The following is a 14,916-nucleotide window of genomic DNA, read 5'->3' as shown; positions in this document are numbered from 1 at the left end:
GCTTAAGGTAATACCCTTTAATAACACTTAAAAGTAATATGTACTACGTAACAGAGGATTATTCTCCAATGCCGCACTTTTATGAGCGAAAGTTTCAAAACCGGTCATAAAATTTGAAATAGGATTTAATGGATAAAAAAATTGTCTGTTGGTTCTATAATTAATTTAATATTTATTGGAATATGATATGACAACTCCCCGTTGAACGAGGTAAAGAATATCTATCGAAATCTCTCGTAATGAATATGCTTTAATTGAGCAAAAATGAAAGGGTTTTGAGCTATACTTACGACGCATTACCAGTTAATTTTATCAGCATTTATCAAGGCTGTTTACAAACAGACGAAGAATTTAACTCGTTCCGGGTTGTACTCGCCATTATAACTGTTTACATCAGATAATTCAGTGCCTCATTTTCTCATATTATAATGCTACAGTGATGGTGCAACATTTGTTTTCATGAATACTACTAGAGTAACTGCAGATATGTTACGTCCGGCTTTGTTCATAATTTACGTCTGAATAAAATGATAATAAATAGGTAGACCCTAATTGCTGTTATTTAAGATAAATGGTGCACAGAATTTAATGGACGAAATCACAAACCGCAGTTTTGTGGTTCTCGGAGTTGTCACATTCTTTAATAACACTGTTGAAGAGGAATGTTAAAACAAATTTAGTTGGTTTAAACGCTACGCGTTTGTCATTTGTTAGTCGACATTTCATTGGACACGAAGTATTCTCTTTTTATTTTCAGTATTTCCAAGTTTTTTTCTCGCATATTATGAACGTTTTCCGTCAGGAAATTATGACAGTAGTCAGATTACAAATTAATTTAAATACCGTTGTCTTTAGGATCATAATTGAAAATTTTTAAAATCATTAAATATCGAAACGTTTTTAATAACATCTTGTGTTTAGAGGCCTAAAACTTTAAACGCTGTCTTTCACGATAATGAAGATTACCGAAACATGTGGAGTTATGTCGTTAATTTAACTGAATAAATTTCAGATGGTTTTTAATTATGTAGCAATCTCGATAGAAAAGTACTAACTAATTAGATGTCCTTACGGAACCCGATGGTTCGTCACCGAACTAACCAAAGCCCTCCACCGGACCCTGTCCTGGGCCAACAAAATCCATTCTCCTTCAACTCCTATCTCCCATAGATCCCGCCTGAGATTATCCTCCCATCTACGTCTAGGTCTCCCCAGAGGTCTCTTCCCCTCAGGCTTCCCAAATAGTGGACCCAACCAACCAGATGGCTTACGGAACCCAAAGGTTCATCACCGAATTAACCAAAGCCCTGTCCTGGGCCAACAAAATCCAGTCTCCTTAAATTCCTATCTCCCATAGATCCCGCCTGAGATTATCCTCCCATCTACGTCTAGGTCTCTCCAGAGGTCTCTTCCCCTCAGGCTTCCCAAATAGTGGACCCAACCAACCAGATGGCTTACGGAACCCAAAGGTTCATCACCGAATTAACTAAAGCCCTCCACCGGACCCTGTCCTGGGCCAACAAAATCCAGTCTCCTTCAACTCCTATCTCCCATAGATCCCACCTGACATTATCCTCCCATCTACGTCTAGGTCTCCCCAGAGGTCTCTTCCCCTCAGGCTTCCCAAATAGTGGACCCAACCAACCAGATGGCTTACGGAACCCGAAGGTTCATCACCGAATTAACCAAAGCCCTGTCCTGGGCCAACAAAATCCAGTCTCCTTAAATTCCTATCTCCCATAGATCCCGCCTGAGATTATCCTCCCATCTACGTCTAGGTCTCTCCAGAGGTCTCTTCCCCTCAGGCTTCCCAAATAGTGGACCCAACCAACCAGATGGCTTACGGAACCCGAAGGTTCATCACCGAATTAACCAAAGCCCTGTCCTGGGCCAACAAAATCCAGTCTCCTTCAACTCCTATCTCCCATAGATCAGGCCTAAGATTATCTTCCCATCTACGTCTAGGTCTCCCCAGAGGTCTCTTCCTCTCAGGCTTCCCAAATAGGGGACCCAACCAACCAGATGGCTTACAGAACACAAAGGTTCATCACCGAATTAACCAAAGTCCTCCACCGGACACTGTCCTGGGCCAACAAAATTCATTCTCCTTCAACTCCTATCTCCCATAGATCCCGCCTGGCATCAGTATTAATAACTTCTTTAAAATGTTTTATTTAACAAAGTCTGTGTTTGTGTTGTGTAAAATTGGTTTTATATCGCATAAAACGGCCACGAGTAATATTAAAGTCATTATATTCGCATTGACACGCACAGTTGATTTGTCAGCTGAAATTGTCACTGGCTGTCGATTGAGTAATGATCGTTTGTACACGCTGAATGCTTGCGGAGATAGGAAAATCACTCGAAACTCGCCCTTTGACTTCCGTTATCACGGACGGCTCGAAGCTCTCAAAGCATCTTTAAAATAAATTAATATATCTACCAGCACCATAAAAATAGTAACGCTGTAGTAGACACGTACGAATGTAAATGAACACAAACACAACCATTAAAAGATTCAGTGTTCAAAGGGGGAGGGTGCGGTGTTCTGCAGCTGTGAATGGCAGAATAGCTGATTTCACAACCCCCTCTGTCTGGCTTCGTTATCTCCGGCTCCTACAACTTCACCGCGTTACAAAAGGCTCGCTTACTTTGCTAAAATTAACATGTTTGACGTCACACTCTAGATTGTAACAGAAGAGCATTGCTGCTGTTGCTGGTACAAAACTCGAATGGCCTCGCTTTTACGAAAAAGATTTTTTTTTGGTCGAATTCGATAACACTTCAAAAAAAACACACAGTATTTATGGAGGATCAACAATTTAGAGTAACTGAACGAGAATCAATACAATATAAAATGTCTACCGTGTTTCGTCATCAACGATTATGTCCTCCGAGTGAATCGACGTAACTTCCTTGTTCAATGTTTTGTTTGTTTTCAAAAACAAATTCTTATCCCAGACAGCATGACAGGAAGAGGCTTTTGAATGATGGGGCAAAAAAAGCTTTCATCTACAAAGACGATAGTTTCTCGTACATTCCGACCTCCTCTTCTGAGACACCCCCCCCCCCCCACAGCTCACATTTGAGACATTTGTTGACGCCAGATAAACGTCGGCTAAGTTGGGGCCTGTAGTTGATGTAGACGCTTCGCCCTCTTTGACAACGTAAACGAGTTTCAGATGGCTCGAGTGAAGGTCGCCTAGGGAGGAAGGGAGGTTCAACACGGAAAAGAAAAAAAGTACGATCAGGGTTTCAGAATTCTTCTCCTCGAGTCTTTGCCCTGACTCAAAAGTAAGTCGTCGATCGATTTAAGTTCAAGCAAAACTAACGTTCGACAGGAAGCATAAGTCTCAAGGCGTCTGGTTTGAATTACGCGCACGCTCGGAAAACTTTTAAAATGTTTATTGTTTCTTCGTACGCGAAGTGTTTTAGAGGACACTTTATGGCCCTGTTGTGTCTGTCCGTCCGTCCGTCCAGTCGATTCAACTCTAGAACCACTGGACGGATTTGGAAGAAATTTGATATCCTGACAATACTACAACGATTTACAATATTGTAACAAAATTACATTCTACGGGATCGGTGCTGGACAGAGATAAACCTCTAAAAATACGTGCTGACTGAAGAAAATCATGATGACATCGAGGCTTTATTGGAAGCGAGCTCTTCAGTGTGGATTGGAACAAAAGCATAGTTCACGCTGGTACGAAGTTGTTAAGTTTCAGGTTTGCGCCATGTTCACATACCGTCTGGGGGATGTGAATGTTGCCAGTTAAACATCCGATTAAACAGAAATTATTTTGCCCCCATCGCAGAAATGACATAGATTAAATCGGTCGTCAGAATCTAGTTTTTTTTAAAAAATCGGTTAGTATCAGGTGATAAAGATTTAGCTACAATACGCTTCATAAGAAATTACGTGTCCTTTATACCAATATACCATAAGGTAGTATATTTGCGTCATATTGTGAATTAGGTTAATATTTTAATATTTTCCGTCAAATCACAATTTTAATAAGATAATAAAATATAAAATATTTAAAATATCATTTCACGTTGCTTTACAGACTAATATTGAACATCAGATGAACCACGCCATATAAAGAACAATACCTTCGTTCTAATATATAAGAGTAATCTGATAAGAACATTTCAATAAACTACATAACATTGTAAATGATTGTAATTCGAGTTTTAAATTTTACCAATCTAATTTATACCTGAGGACGGTTAAATATAACCGAAACATGTCGTAAGAGACGTTCCAATTTGTAAATCGATCATTCGATGCGGAACGTGAAATGATATTTTAAATATTTTATATTTTATTATCTTATTAAAATTGTGATTTGACGGAAAATATTAAAATATTAACCAATATACCATGACGAATGCCGAAGGTGCAAGCTATTAGACGTTAATACTTGTTTTTCCTTGCACAGATACTCTCCATTTCATCCCAGTGGGGCACGAAGCCCGGATATATTTGGCAGCCCCATCTGGCGTACAAGTGACCAGGGTTACTGCAGTGGACCGTCGCAACCCGGAATTCGCGATAAGATACTCTCTGGATCCAACGAGAAACGACAGCCAATTCTTCCAGATTCACGCAGAATCCGGCAAGATCACAACAAAGAGGCAAGCCTTTCTTTATGAAGCGTCAGGTCGTGTAGCCTCCGACAGTGTTTAGGAGGCTGTTGGTTAAATTCTGTGTCTTAAAATTAGACGTAAGGCAAAGCGAATTCCTAGGCTGACCACAACTTCAACTGACTTAGCCGTTTAGCTGAGTGGTGTACGTGTCTCCTGTAGGTGACCTTTCAGCCGGTCACAAGGGTTCCGTCTACATGATTAAGTTTAAATTTGACTAAATCACGCAGTGTGAAGAGATCTAATATAATCGTCACTTTATCCTCTGCAGTTCTGTTTCGGCTTATGGACATGGAAATGTATACGTAAATAATACTGCAAAATGTTTTTTTCGGGGGGAAGAAGGGTTGTTTATTTCGCGCTGGTAATTTAATATTGAAGAGACGCTGAAGGATACATCGTAAGTGAAGAGATTAGATTCAGTAATTGGGAAGAGTAGTCTATATTTTGGTTAAACATTTGAAACAATTGAGGTATAAATTATCTGTCATAAATATATTTATATACCAAGAAAGATCTCAATGTTTTCCTGCAGCTGTGTTTTGAAATTTGTCATGAAATATATCACAGAACAACAGAAGCAGATTTGGGATTCCCAGCTTTTATTTTGTGAGGCGATGAGTCCGAAGATGGATTTCTCCTGGGTTGTTGCGCCGTGTAGTCTGGTAGAAGTTGACAGGCGTTTCAGATGTCCTTGCTGCCTGCATCATCAGGGCGCAGCAACTCAAAAGCTAATATTCGCGTAGTTTATCAGTTGAATTTGAGCTTTTATTGAAATATGTTTATTGCTGTCTTAAAAAAAGTCCGCCCGCATGTAGTAGCTTCTGAAGAGGGACTCCGAGTCAGATGGGATATTCATGCAGGAAGCATAAGAGGTTGGGGAAAGCAGTCTTGGCCTGCTTCGAGACATTTTCCCAGAATTTATCGGATTTGACTGACAAAACAATAAAACTTGATTCGGGGAGTTGGTATTCGATCTGGGTTCGTCCGTAAGACCCAAATCGTGTTTTATTTTCCTTTCTCTGTGGCTGAATTGCTGTGAGATAATTCCAGAACGCGTCGTAAACGTAGTAGCGAATGGGCTTTCGTGAGAATCGAGGAGGGGAACAATCCACGTGGCATGTTTCATGTCTTGAAATAGAAAGACGAAATTCCATGACGTTCGAAATCTATGCCGTAGCCACAATACAGGTGCTCCTCACATCTTACTGTCGGCTTTATTGTGAGAATTACAAAGACATTCAGACGTCAGGTGTCGCTCGAGTCTGCATGAATGGAGACCCGAGACAATAGCTTACGTATACACAGATTAGATAGTGTAGCAAAACATTTGAGGCAGCAACCACACAAAATCACTTCTCCGGACTTGGTGTTTCCGTGCAGAAGGTAACACTCGCGTTTTAATCAGGAGGTTCCGATTTCGAACCTCGACGCAGAGGTAGCTTGTTCTGGTAAGTTCTCGTTCTTATATAAATAACCTCAGAAAATACTCTGATGATATTTCACAAAATACCACAATGGTTTCAATCTGCATTTTTAAACTGTTAATTATTAAAATCGCCAAAAAAAAAATCGACGTATTTAAGAGACAAAATATCTTTACTTTACATATTACTCCAGCTTTCCTTCAAATGTTCTCTCCTTGCTATTTAACTTTGTCGTGATGAAGTACATTTTCCACGTATTCGCATTCAGAATCTCGGGTGGAATTGGGTTAAGAGGTTGAATATTCATTCGCCCCGGTGGTCTTGAATTAACGCTGGGTAGGATTTTACGGCAGTTTTGAAGACTCAGTTCCTTGCAAGGAAGGCAAGTTTGTCTACGCTCTGGCATCGCGTAATGCATGCACATGTGTCATGGGTCATGGGAGGGTGGAATGTTCCAGGGTCCCAAAAGCACGTCTCTTTCTAACCAAACTACCGTCTTTGCTGACGTAGGAATGTTGCAGAACCGCGTTTAAAGGACAAGTACATGACCAACCGCATCAAAGGTGGACGTTGCCGGTAGATTCCTCTGCGCTCTCACGGTTTCTGATGGAACCGCTGGGTTTTTAATTCCATTTTCCAAATTAGCTTATGAATTCGCTTATAAATTTGAAATGCAAAGATTTTTATGTCGGATGATACGACGACATGTTACAACAAGTTTCGAACGCAATTTCAGAACAAATAAAGTGCATCGACAAACCGACGCTGAGCGTCGAGACCCCGATTGAAGATTTCACATGTATTATACATATGGATAGTAAAGGTACGAGACATATACTGGCAAACCGACGAACATCGTTTCAACAGCAGTCGTCCCGACGTCTACTTCAGACTCCATATTTAGCGACGATACGACACCACAAAACCGATGCTAAGCGTTCATGCTCCCGTTTGAAATATAAGGGATTTTAGGATGCCAGTACACAAGAAGGTGGAAAACGAAGGCCGAGCGTTATGACGGTTAATGGTTAATAAACCTAACCTAATCTAACCTAACCTAACCTAATCTATCCTAACCTAACCTAATCTATCCTAACCTAACCTAATTTAACCTAACCTAACCTAATCTAATCTAATCTATCCTAACCTAACCTAACCTAATCTATCCTAACCTAACCTAATCTATCATAACCTAACCTATCCTAACCTAACCTAATCTAATCTATCCTAACCTAACCTAATCTATTCTAACCTAACCTAATCTAATCTATCCTAACCTAACCTAACCTAATCTAACCTAACCTGTGTTAGAGAGTTACGGTTACATTAATTTGCCCTGTACAAACATTAAGCAATCGTTCTGTTAAATTTCTGTGAGACTAAAATACATATATTATATTTAGCGCGTGGTTTTTGAATATTCACATTTGCAAAACTTACCCTGGACAACTGCCCGCTATCTGTGGGAGGCTTTGATTGATTTCTGTCAGTGTGAATGGGTCACATGACGTCACCCCCCTCACTTTGTCAATGCAGAAAAGCAAAATTTTTTGGCTAACAACTGAGCGTGAAACCAATCTGTTCTCTGCTTTGCACAATATCGATTATATGTCGTTAACACGATCTAAATCAGACAGTGGAATTGGTGAATGAACTCGATTAGATTTCGATACTATCGAGAGGATGCAGTCAAAACTTATTATGCATTTCAGATTGGACCAATATTTCATATGGATTCATGCATATTATTACACTCAGGTGACAACTGGAATGGAGAATTACGAGGTTCGACTGTAATTCGGGGAGCGAACGAGCGCTGATGAATGTTACGCTTTGGTGAACGGAGGTTCTCAAATTCCGAATTAGATTCCGTGCAGGTTCGAATGTCCGTGTGGATATTTTATGATTTATAGTTTGCTGCCCTGACTAAACTAACTTAATTTTTCGCGATAACACACTTTTAAATAGTCCAAGGTCGCCTGTGTTCGGTTTGATCGAGATTTTGGACTTATCAGGGACAAGTTAAATTGTAATTTTACGTTACGCTTAAGTAAATATCGTTCTCTGAGGAGACTTAAATATTATTTTACGTAACGAGGCCGCTCTGGTAGACCTATCATAATAATTAACCCGCGTCTACACTTCTTAATGTTACAAGGGTGCTAATTCGTAGATTGTTGGTAAGTTAAAGTGTTTGATGTTTTATAAACCCGCACTCTGCAGATCTGCGCTAGTCCCCACTGCATTGGGTTACAGGTCCTCAAGAGACAACGTGACTTTTCCATAGACGATAAATCCATATCATTGGGTATAAAACACGACTACCTTGTCCGTGGAAATTTTATGGCCGCAGAGCTGGAGGTGGGGGGGAACTGATGTAATACTTTCTCATTCTCCTTCAATCGTAAAAGTTTCATAACCTTGTAGATGCACGATCATTGGGTATTATTCCTCTGGTGATCTTATGTATAGTTTTCATATAATTTCACAAATATAAGTGTTTCAGAAATAATTAAAATTTATATTTCGCCAGCAGCTTTGAGGTTGTAATCAGCTTTTAGATAAAAATTTAAATTAAATTTTACAAGTAGGGCTGAAGTAATTATCGAGGCGTGTTACGCCGTACTTAGAAGGTGAGTCAGTAAGGCCACTGACTGAAAGTCTGTCTGGCTTTTGGTAGTCACATCTAAAGCTGCAATAGGAAAGCCCTTCTAGATTATATAACACAAAATATCTTCCTAGATGAGTTATGTTAACACAGGCATTATATTTGAGGGCGTGAGCTTACGTCAGGTTCTCAAGGCGTCGTAACAGAACTTAAAATCTTTCTGTTTCCACCCCTTACTCCGTGCCTAATATTCTCTGAATTTTTCTTATCTGCTATCCTCATCTTATGCTTTGCCTGTCTTCCGCCAGCAATTTGTTATTCAGATTCGTCTTACATAATCGAGGTCGCTCTCTTCCGACATTGCCCCACTCATTTCTCTGACCACTAGCTCCTTCCTGATTCTTGGAGAAGAGACGCGAGTAGATGGGAGATCCATTTGTCTGCATAAAATGCACTTATACTGATCCGATATATGCAGAGGGTTTCTGGTGGTAGAAGTGGCTTTAGGAGTAAAGCTACGGGACCCGGTGGGATTTGCGCGGGTCGCCGTCATAAATTGTTGGGTGGGAGGCGTCACACGGCTCGCCAAAGGGGAAGGGAAAACTGCAGACGAAGACAACTTCTGTCTGAAGACTTTTTTGTCGATAATTTCGTCACCCTGCTCCTTCGATTATTCTTTCTGAATGTTCCCTGCAGTGAAATGCCTTCGCAGACACAGCAACCATAATAATCATCATCGTCATCAGGAACTGTGATATTTCTTTTAAAAAAGTTGTTGGATTGAACAGATTTTAACCTGTTTTCCTTGGTTTTTGTAAGGATTTGAGGTTTTCACGGTGGTGGGGTCTTCTGGGTTGTTGCGTCATGTAATCTGGAAGACGTCTTTGAGATTTACACTAGGTCTAAGTGTTAAAGGAAGCCTTTCAAGATTTCAACCATCAAACACTCGGCATAATCAAGTTTTCCGCTTTAGGTAATTAATTGTAATTAAATCCGCGTTGGAGGAGGGTTCACTGCTTGTGAGATTATAAGTTATGGGGACCGCGTTTATTTAAAATCAACATGGACTGCTGTTTGAACTGATTCCATCTGTTTCGTCGGATTGAGTAGCAAATCACCAAGCCTCGTATCACCGCAGTAAATTGATAGAGATTTTGGTGTCCCGTTAACATATCCGAAGTCTGACATCTGATTAATCCCTTAATCACTTCATCACGTTCTCTGACATCAATCATCCATCTTACAGCAATACGTAAGTAGGTGACAGAGGGTCTGTGTCACTACCACACGACGTTTTAGAGAGCAGATCGTTGGATCACAGCCTCGAATTTTGCACAAGGTTTGGCTCTAACTGATGTTCCTGGTATCTGTTAGCCAATCCTTCACTGTTTCAAAGAATGACACAATTTTAATAAGAACAAATATCTACAAGTTTACAGGTGCCTGTCACAACCCCAAAAGTTTGTACAGGTTGACTGAAAAGTCATGCAACCCATATTAAAATACTCGTTGATGATTCAGTAGGAATTGTGCAGGAAAGAGAAAGTTCCGTTCGACATTAAGATAGTTTGAACGAAATCCGCCAAATTCTGTTACCCTTTCTTCAGAATGGATCGTCTGCTTACCTGGGGCGACGATTGGATTGGGTAGATGAGAAATGTAAACTAACTTGTGCCTGAGAACCGCGATACAAAGAGATTTGTCAGTAGAACGGGGGATTGTATCACGAGATGGAAAATGTGTACTCAGATTACATTGAAAACTCAGAGGTGTTCTTTGCGATAACATCGACAGGTTTGCCTCGTTCACCACCACGTCTGAAATGAACTCAGAACTTGTGTACGTTTGGCGGGCTTCAAGTTTTATAAAGAGCAAGGAATGTTTTGTATAGTAAAGCGACTATTAAATTCTCAAAGATAACATTGGACTTAGTTGTGTGTTGTCTGTAATTTATAATATAACTTGTGTTGTTGCTGAGATTTCAAGCTTATTTTCTGTTATATTTCGAGTATGCAACTTCTAATATAGGCCTATGTTACGCTTAAGTCGTAGGCACAAGATTTTAGAAGCAGTCCTGTGACGTGAGGTAAATATTGTCTGCATAAAAAGTCCTTCCGATATTTTTCTTCTATTAATATGGATGAAACTAAAAGGAAGATGCTCTCGAAATGGTGCCGGGTGGAATCCGAGGAAGGGACAGTATTTTATAGCGTGAAACACCGTAAGATATAACTGAAGTTTAGCGCAGTTCTAATTTTAAAAGCAATAAAAACATTCGATTTATCGATACTTCCTCTCCCTTAACCCGAACTTTGTTGAGGTTACGTCGCATTGACTTATATTTCATTCCAGACTCCTGCTGTTTCAATCATCTTCCTCGTTTCCTGTTTGCCTTCGTGTCAAGAAAGAGATGCCATTTTCTTTATCAGCTCAGAGACGTCCTCGACTTAACGGTATTGACGCAGAATCGCCTTTTTCCTATTGTACATATTTTATGGTTTACAAATCAGATTCCACTTCGCACTATTTCGTGTTTAACTGCGCGTGAATTTGAAGCTCCATTCAAATCCTGAACATTTTTCTGAGTCATTGCGTCCTTCGAATGGTCTGCACGGTCTAACACTCGAAACTCAATGTCACAGTCAGTTCTGACGGGGCGGGCACCTCTTTTTTTTTTGTAAATTCGAGAACTCTCTTTAAAAACTTAACAATAATTATCCTTTCTCACTGTCGAGACGTTGGGAAAACACAATTAGTTATTAAAATGTCGAGTACTTTAAAGCTGAACAGACTAATAGAATTTGAACACTGAATCCACCGTGTTCTGAGTACGAACTTGTGACGAGCTTTTGTGAACACGGGATTTCTTTGATGTACGCGTCTGTGATTCAACTTTAAACTTTTAGAGAGACGTGGAAATATTTTGCTAGTATCAGACCAAAATTCTTAACACTGAAAGAGGTGTGTTAATTAATTAATTAATTAATTATGCATAGTTTGTTTCAAGAGTCTAAGGACTCTTAGGGACATCGATGGTTGAAGTCTTGGGACTTCTGTGAAGAGACGGGAATGATCAAAGAGCAGTTTTAAAGTGTCGACGCGCTGTGGTTTTCATACGGAATTAATCTGTTGACGAACAGAGATTCTCTTGGCAGGAGATAACAATGGTCTTTCACTTTAAAATCAGACAGAAATATCACCAAAAAAAGATACAAGCGTCTAAACACGATATTCAGACAGAAAATTATGCAAGGTTTTGATACACGAAAGAAGCCTTGGTGATATAAATAAAGCAGACCGGATGTTGCGTGTTCGTTTAAAAATCTTTACGTTACAGTCTTTTTCATTGTGTTCTTTAATAGCAGCCAGTGTTTTTGCGTGATTTGTGTAAAAATGATATAATTATTTATGCTGAGACTTATATCTTACAGATACATCACGAAAAACGCTGGAGAGTTCTACTTGTTGACGGTTGTGGCGACTTCCGGCAGAGATACCAACGCGACAATGAACTTGATCATCCGTGTTGCTGAATACAATCGATACCCTCCTCAGTTCGAGAGAGCCAACTACACGTAAGTGCGACCGACATTATTGCATTCTTGAATTTGTTGTCTTGGAGTGTCACGGTTCTGAACGTACTTGCGTCTAATCTCAAAAACACGAACGCCATTTTGAGTCTGACGAAGTTTCCTTCACTAAACACCAGACGCTGAAACGGGGGAAAAATGGAATGAAGTCGCAAAGCGCCTGAACATGAACACAGAGATGTTTCGAAGAAGTTTTTATCGTCGTAGTCGGAGTAATGGAATGAAAAACGATTGGATTAAAACTTTGTTATGAATGTATATTTTCCTTTGCTGTGTACAAAGTGCTTTGATGCACAATAACATTTTTAAAAAAAGTACTTGGAAGCCTATGTAAATACGAAATATGATTACTCGTATTTAAAACTATCTACAGGTAGCATTAGAAATGATTAGAAGGTACCACATGCCTTCCTTCCTCATTATAATGAACGTTAAAATGTTTATCTTTCTAATAACTGGTCTCAAACTAGGATAACTCATTGTACGTACACAGAGTCCGAGCTTTCGACTCTTAGTTCAAAGTACAGCCTCGTAGTGCCTAAGTTCTGCTTTCATGGGGGCCTCGCCGCTTGAAGAAGTGTTCCTGGAACAGCATAATTATCCTGCCTAATATCTTCTTTCAATGAGGATTGTTCAGGACTTCGTGTTTTAGTGCGTCCCGTAAGTAGTAGTGAAGCTGGGTGAACGGGCAGGCCACGGCCCTTCAACTTGAAGCATTCGTAGAATTATTAGCTCTGTGGGTCGTATTATTGTTCTCCGTGAAATGGGAATGGGTTTCTTGCGTGTTTAGTCAGTCGATCGAAAATATATGTTAATTTTTACGTAACGTCGGATTTTATTGTTTTGTAAAATAATAATTTATAATCGAAATCCGACTTTTTTATCGTCTACAGGCGTCTTATAAAGAGATTCATAATTCTCGGTTGGCCACACAAATTGTTGGGTGGATGTTTACGTAAACCGCCCTTGGACTAAGATTTCCGGAAAGAAGCAGCCTCAGATTTAAGAGCCTGTGTCGCCACTGGTCGTTCATTAATTTCGTCTTTAAGGCTTTTTTGTATGGGTATGAGACTTGGTTACTTACGCGGGAGAAATAACGTAGATTGTGTTTCAGATCATTGTTCTGAAGATGATATTTGAACAAAAGAATTTCCTTAATCAAGAGTTTGAAACAAAATGTACAATTCGCCAATTGAAGATATCCGTCTTCTGGGTTGTTGCGCTGTGTAGTCTGGTCGATGTTAACCAACGTTTCAGAGGTCATACTGCCTCCATCATCAGGGCGATGAAGATGTCTGTCTTCTGGGTTGTTGCGCTGTGTAGTCTGGTCGATGTTAACCAACGTTTCAGAGGTCATACTGCCTCCATCATCAGGGCGCAAATTATTATTACGAGTGTGGAATGGTCATACTAACTTTTGTCGCAAAACTTAAAATAGCAGAGATAAATTTGTTACAAGGAAGAACAAATATTTAAATGCATCGTAAATCATTTTTTTGTGTGTGTGTGAGGAAGTGGATTGGATTTATCTGGCTCGGGACACGGCTCGGTGGCGAACTCTTTTGTAAACACTGATAGACCTTCGGATTTCGTAAAAGTGCGAATTGGATAATATTATTTTAATAATTTTAAAAGTTACGTCGCTCGCATTGGAATGCACGCTGTGACCATTACATTCCAGACAGGTCAAATGTTGACATCAGTTTGGCGTCATTTTAATTTTGATTTTTACGTAATTTTCTGTAACATGTCTTCCATTCCAGCTGCTAGTGACAGACTCGTGAGTGACGTGGAGTCCATTTTTTGAAAAGCGTTCATACGATCATGCATATTATCCAACCGTTGCATACAAATCATTTGTCCGAAAAGCCCAGAACACGAGATTTTTTTTTTTAATCATAGTGAAGGTTAAATTTCTTACTGATTCAGAAATAACAGGTCCGAATTATATTATAAGCAATAATGGTCTTCACCACGTGACTCATTCTTGGCAAAGATGTTGACTGTATTGAAACAATTTATCACATTGTTGTGTGGAGAGAATACAATGACTGCCATCTTGGATTTATGCTTGACTTTATGTTTAAAACTACTGTCAGTGTAGAGATAATGTCACATACGTAGTTTTTATTTCATTTAGGAAGTGAACTCGTAAATATAAATAGCAGTAACTTGTATAGAAAAATGCAATAATTAACAATTACGAGTCTCAGAGTCTAGATTGATCAGATTTGACTCGTAACAGTAGAAAATGTAACATCAATGAAAAGAATTCTGAGCTACTACAAGCAATTAAAATAACAATCGAATTGTCTTGGTTCGCAGAGTTGAACTGGACATTTTGACGTTGGTCCCCACTGACATTTTGACAGTCAAAGCCGTGGACAGAGACACGCAACAATACAACTCTGAGGTGTACTACAGCGTGAAGACGCCACAGGATGTGGTGACCGTGAATCAAACCACTGGCGTCGTGACGCTTCATAAACGTTTGTCCGAGAAATACAAAGAATTGTCCTTCACCATCTCCGCAAGAGATGGGGGATCCCCTCAGCGAACTGGGAGAACCAAACTGACCATCACAATTAAGATATTATCAGGTGAGAATTTAATGCGTAATAATTATTGGGTTTTTTTATGC

General features: G+C 39.7%; 1 protein-coding gene across 3 annotated transcripts in view; it reads left to right on the top strand.

The window, feature by feature from the left end:
• LOC110834093 (uncharacterized) overlaps positions 1–14,916 on the top strand; it is a 273,000-nt gene that overhangs the window by 237,804 nt on the left and 20,280 nt on the right. For all 3 annotated transcript variants that reach the window (XM_087354183.1, XM_087354184.1, XM_087354185.1), the window contains 3 exons: positions 4,446–4,641; positions 12,117–12,260; positions 14,601–14,875. In XM_087354183.1, the coding sequence (XP_087210309.1) occupies positions 4,446–4,641; positions 12,117–12,260; positions 14,601–14,875 (615 nt within the window). The remainder of the gene's footprint in view (positions 1–4,445; positions 4,642–12,116; positions 12,261–14,600; positions 14,876–14,916) is intronic.

This window comes from Zootermopsis nevadensis, unplaced genomic scaffold, assembly GCF_977971745.1.
Source record: "Zootermopsis nevadensis isolate Lab colony 2312 unplaced genomic scaffold, Znev_1.0 Znev_ptg000023l, whole genome shotgun sequence".
Taxonomy (NCBI): Eukaryota; Metazoa; Arthropoda; class Insecta; order Blattodea; family Termopsidae; genus Zootermopsis; species Zootermopsis nevadensis.
Note: the sequence above shows the minus strand (reverse complement) of the source record. Positions and strands in the feature narration are given on the sequence as shown.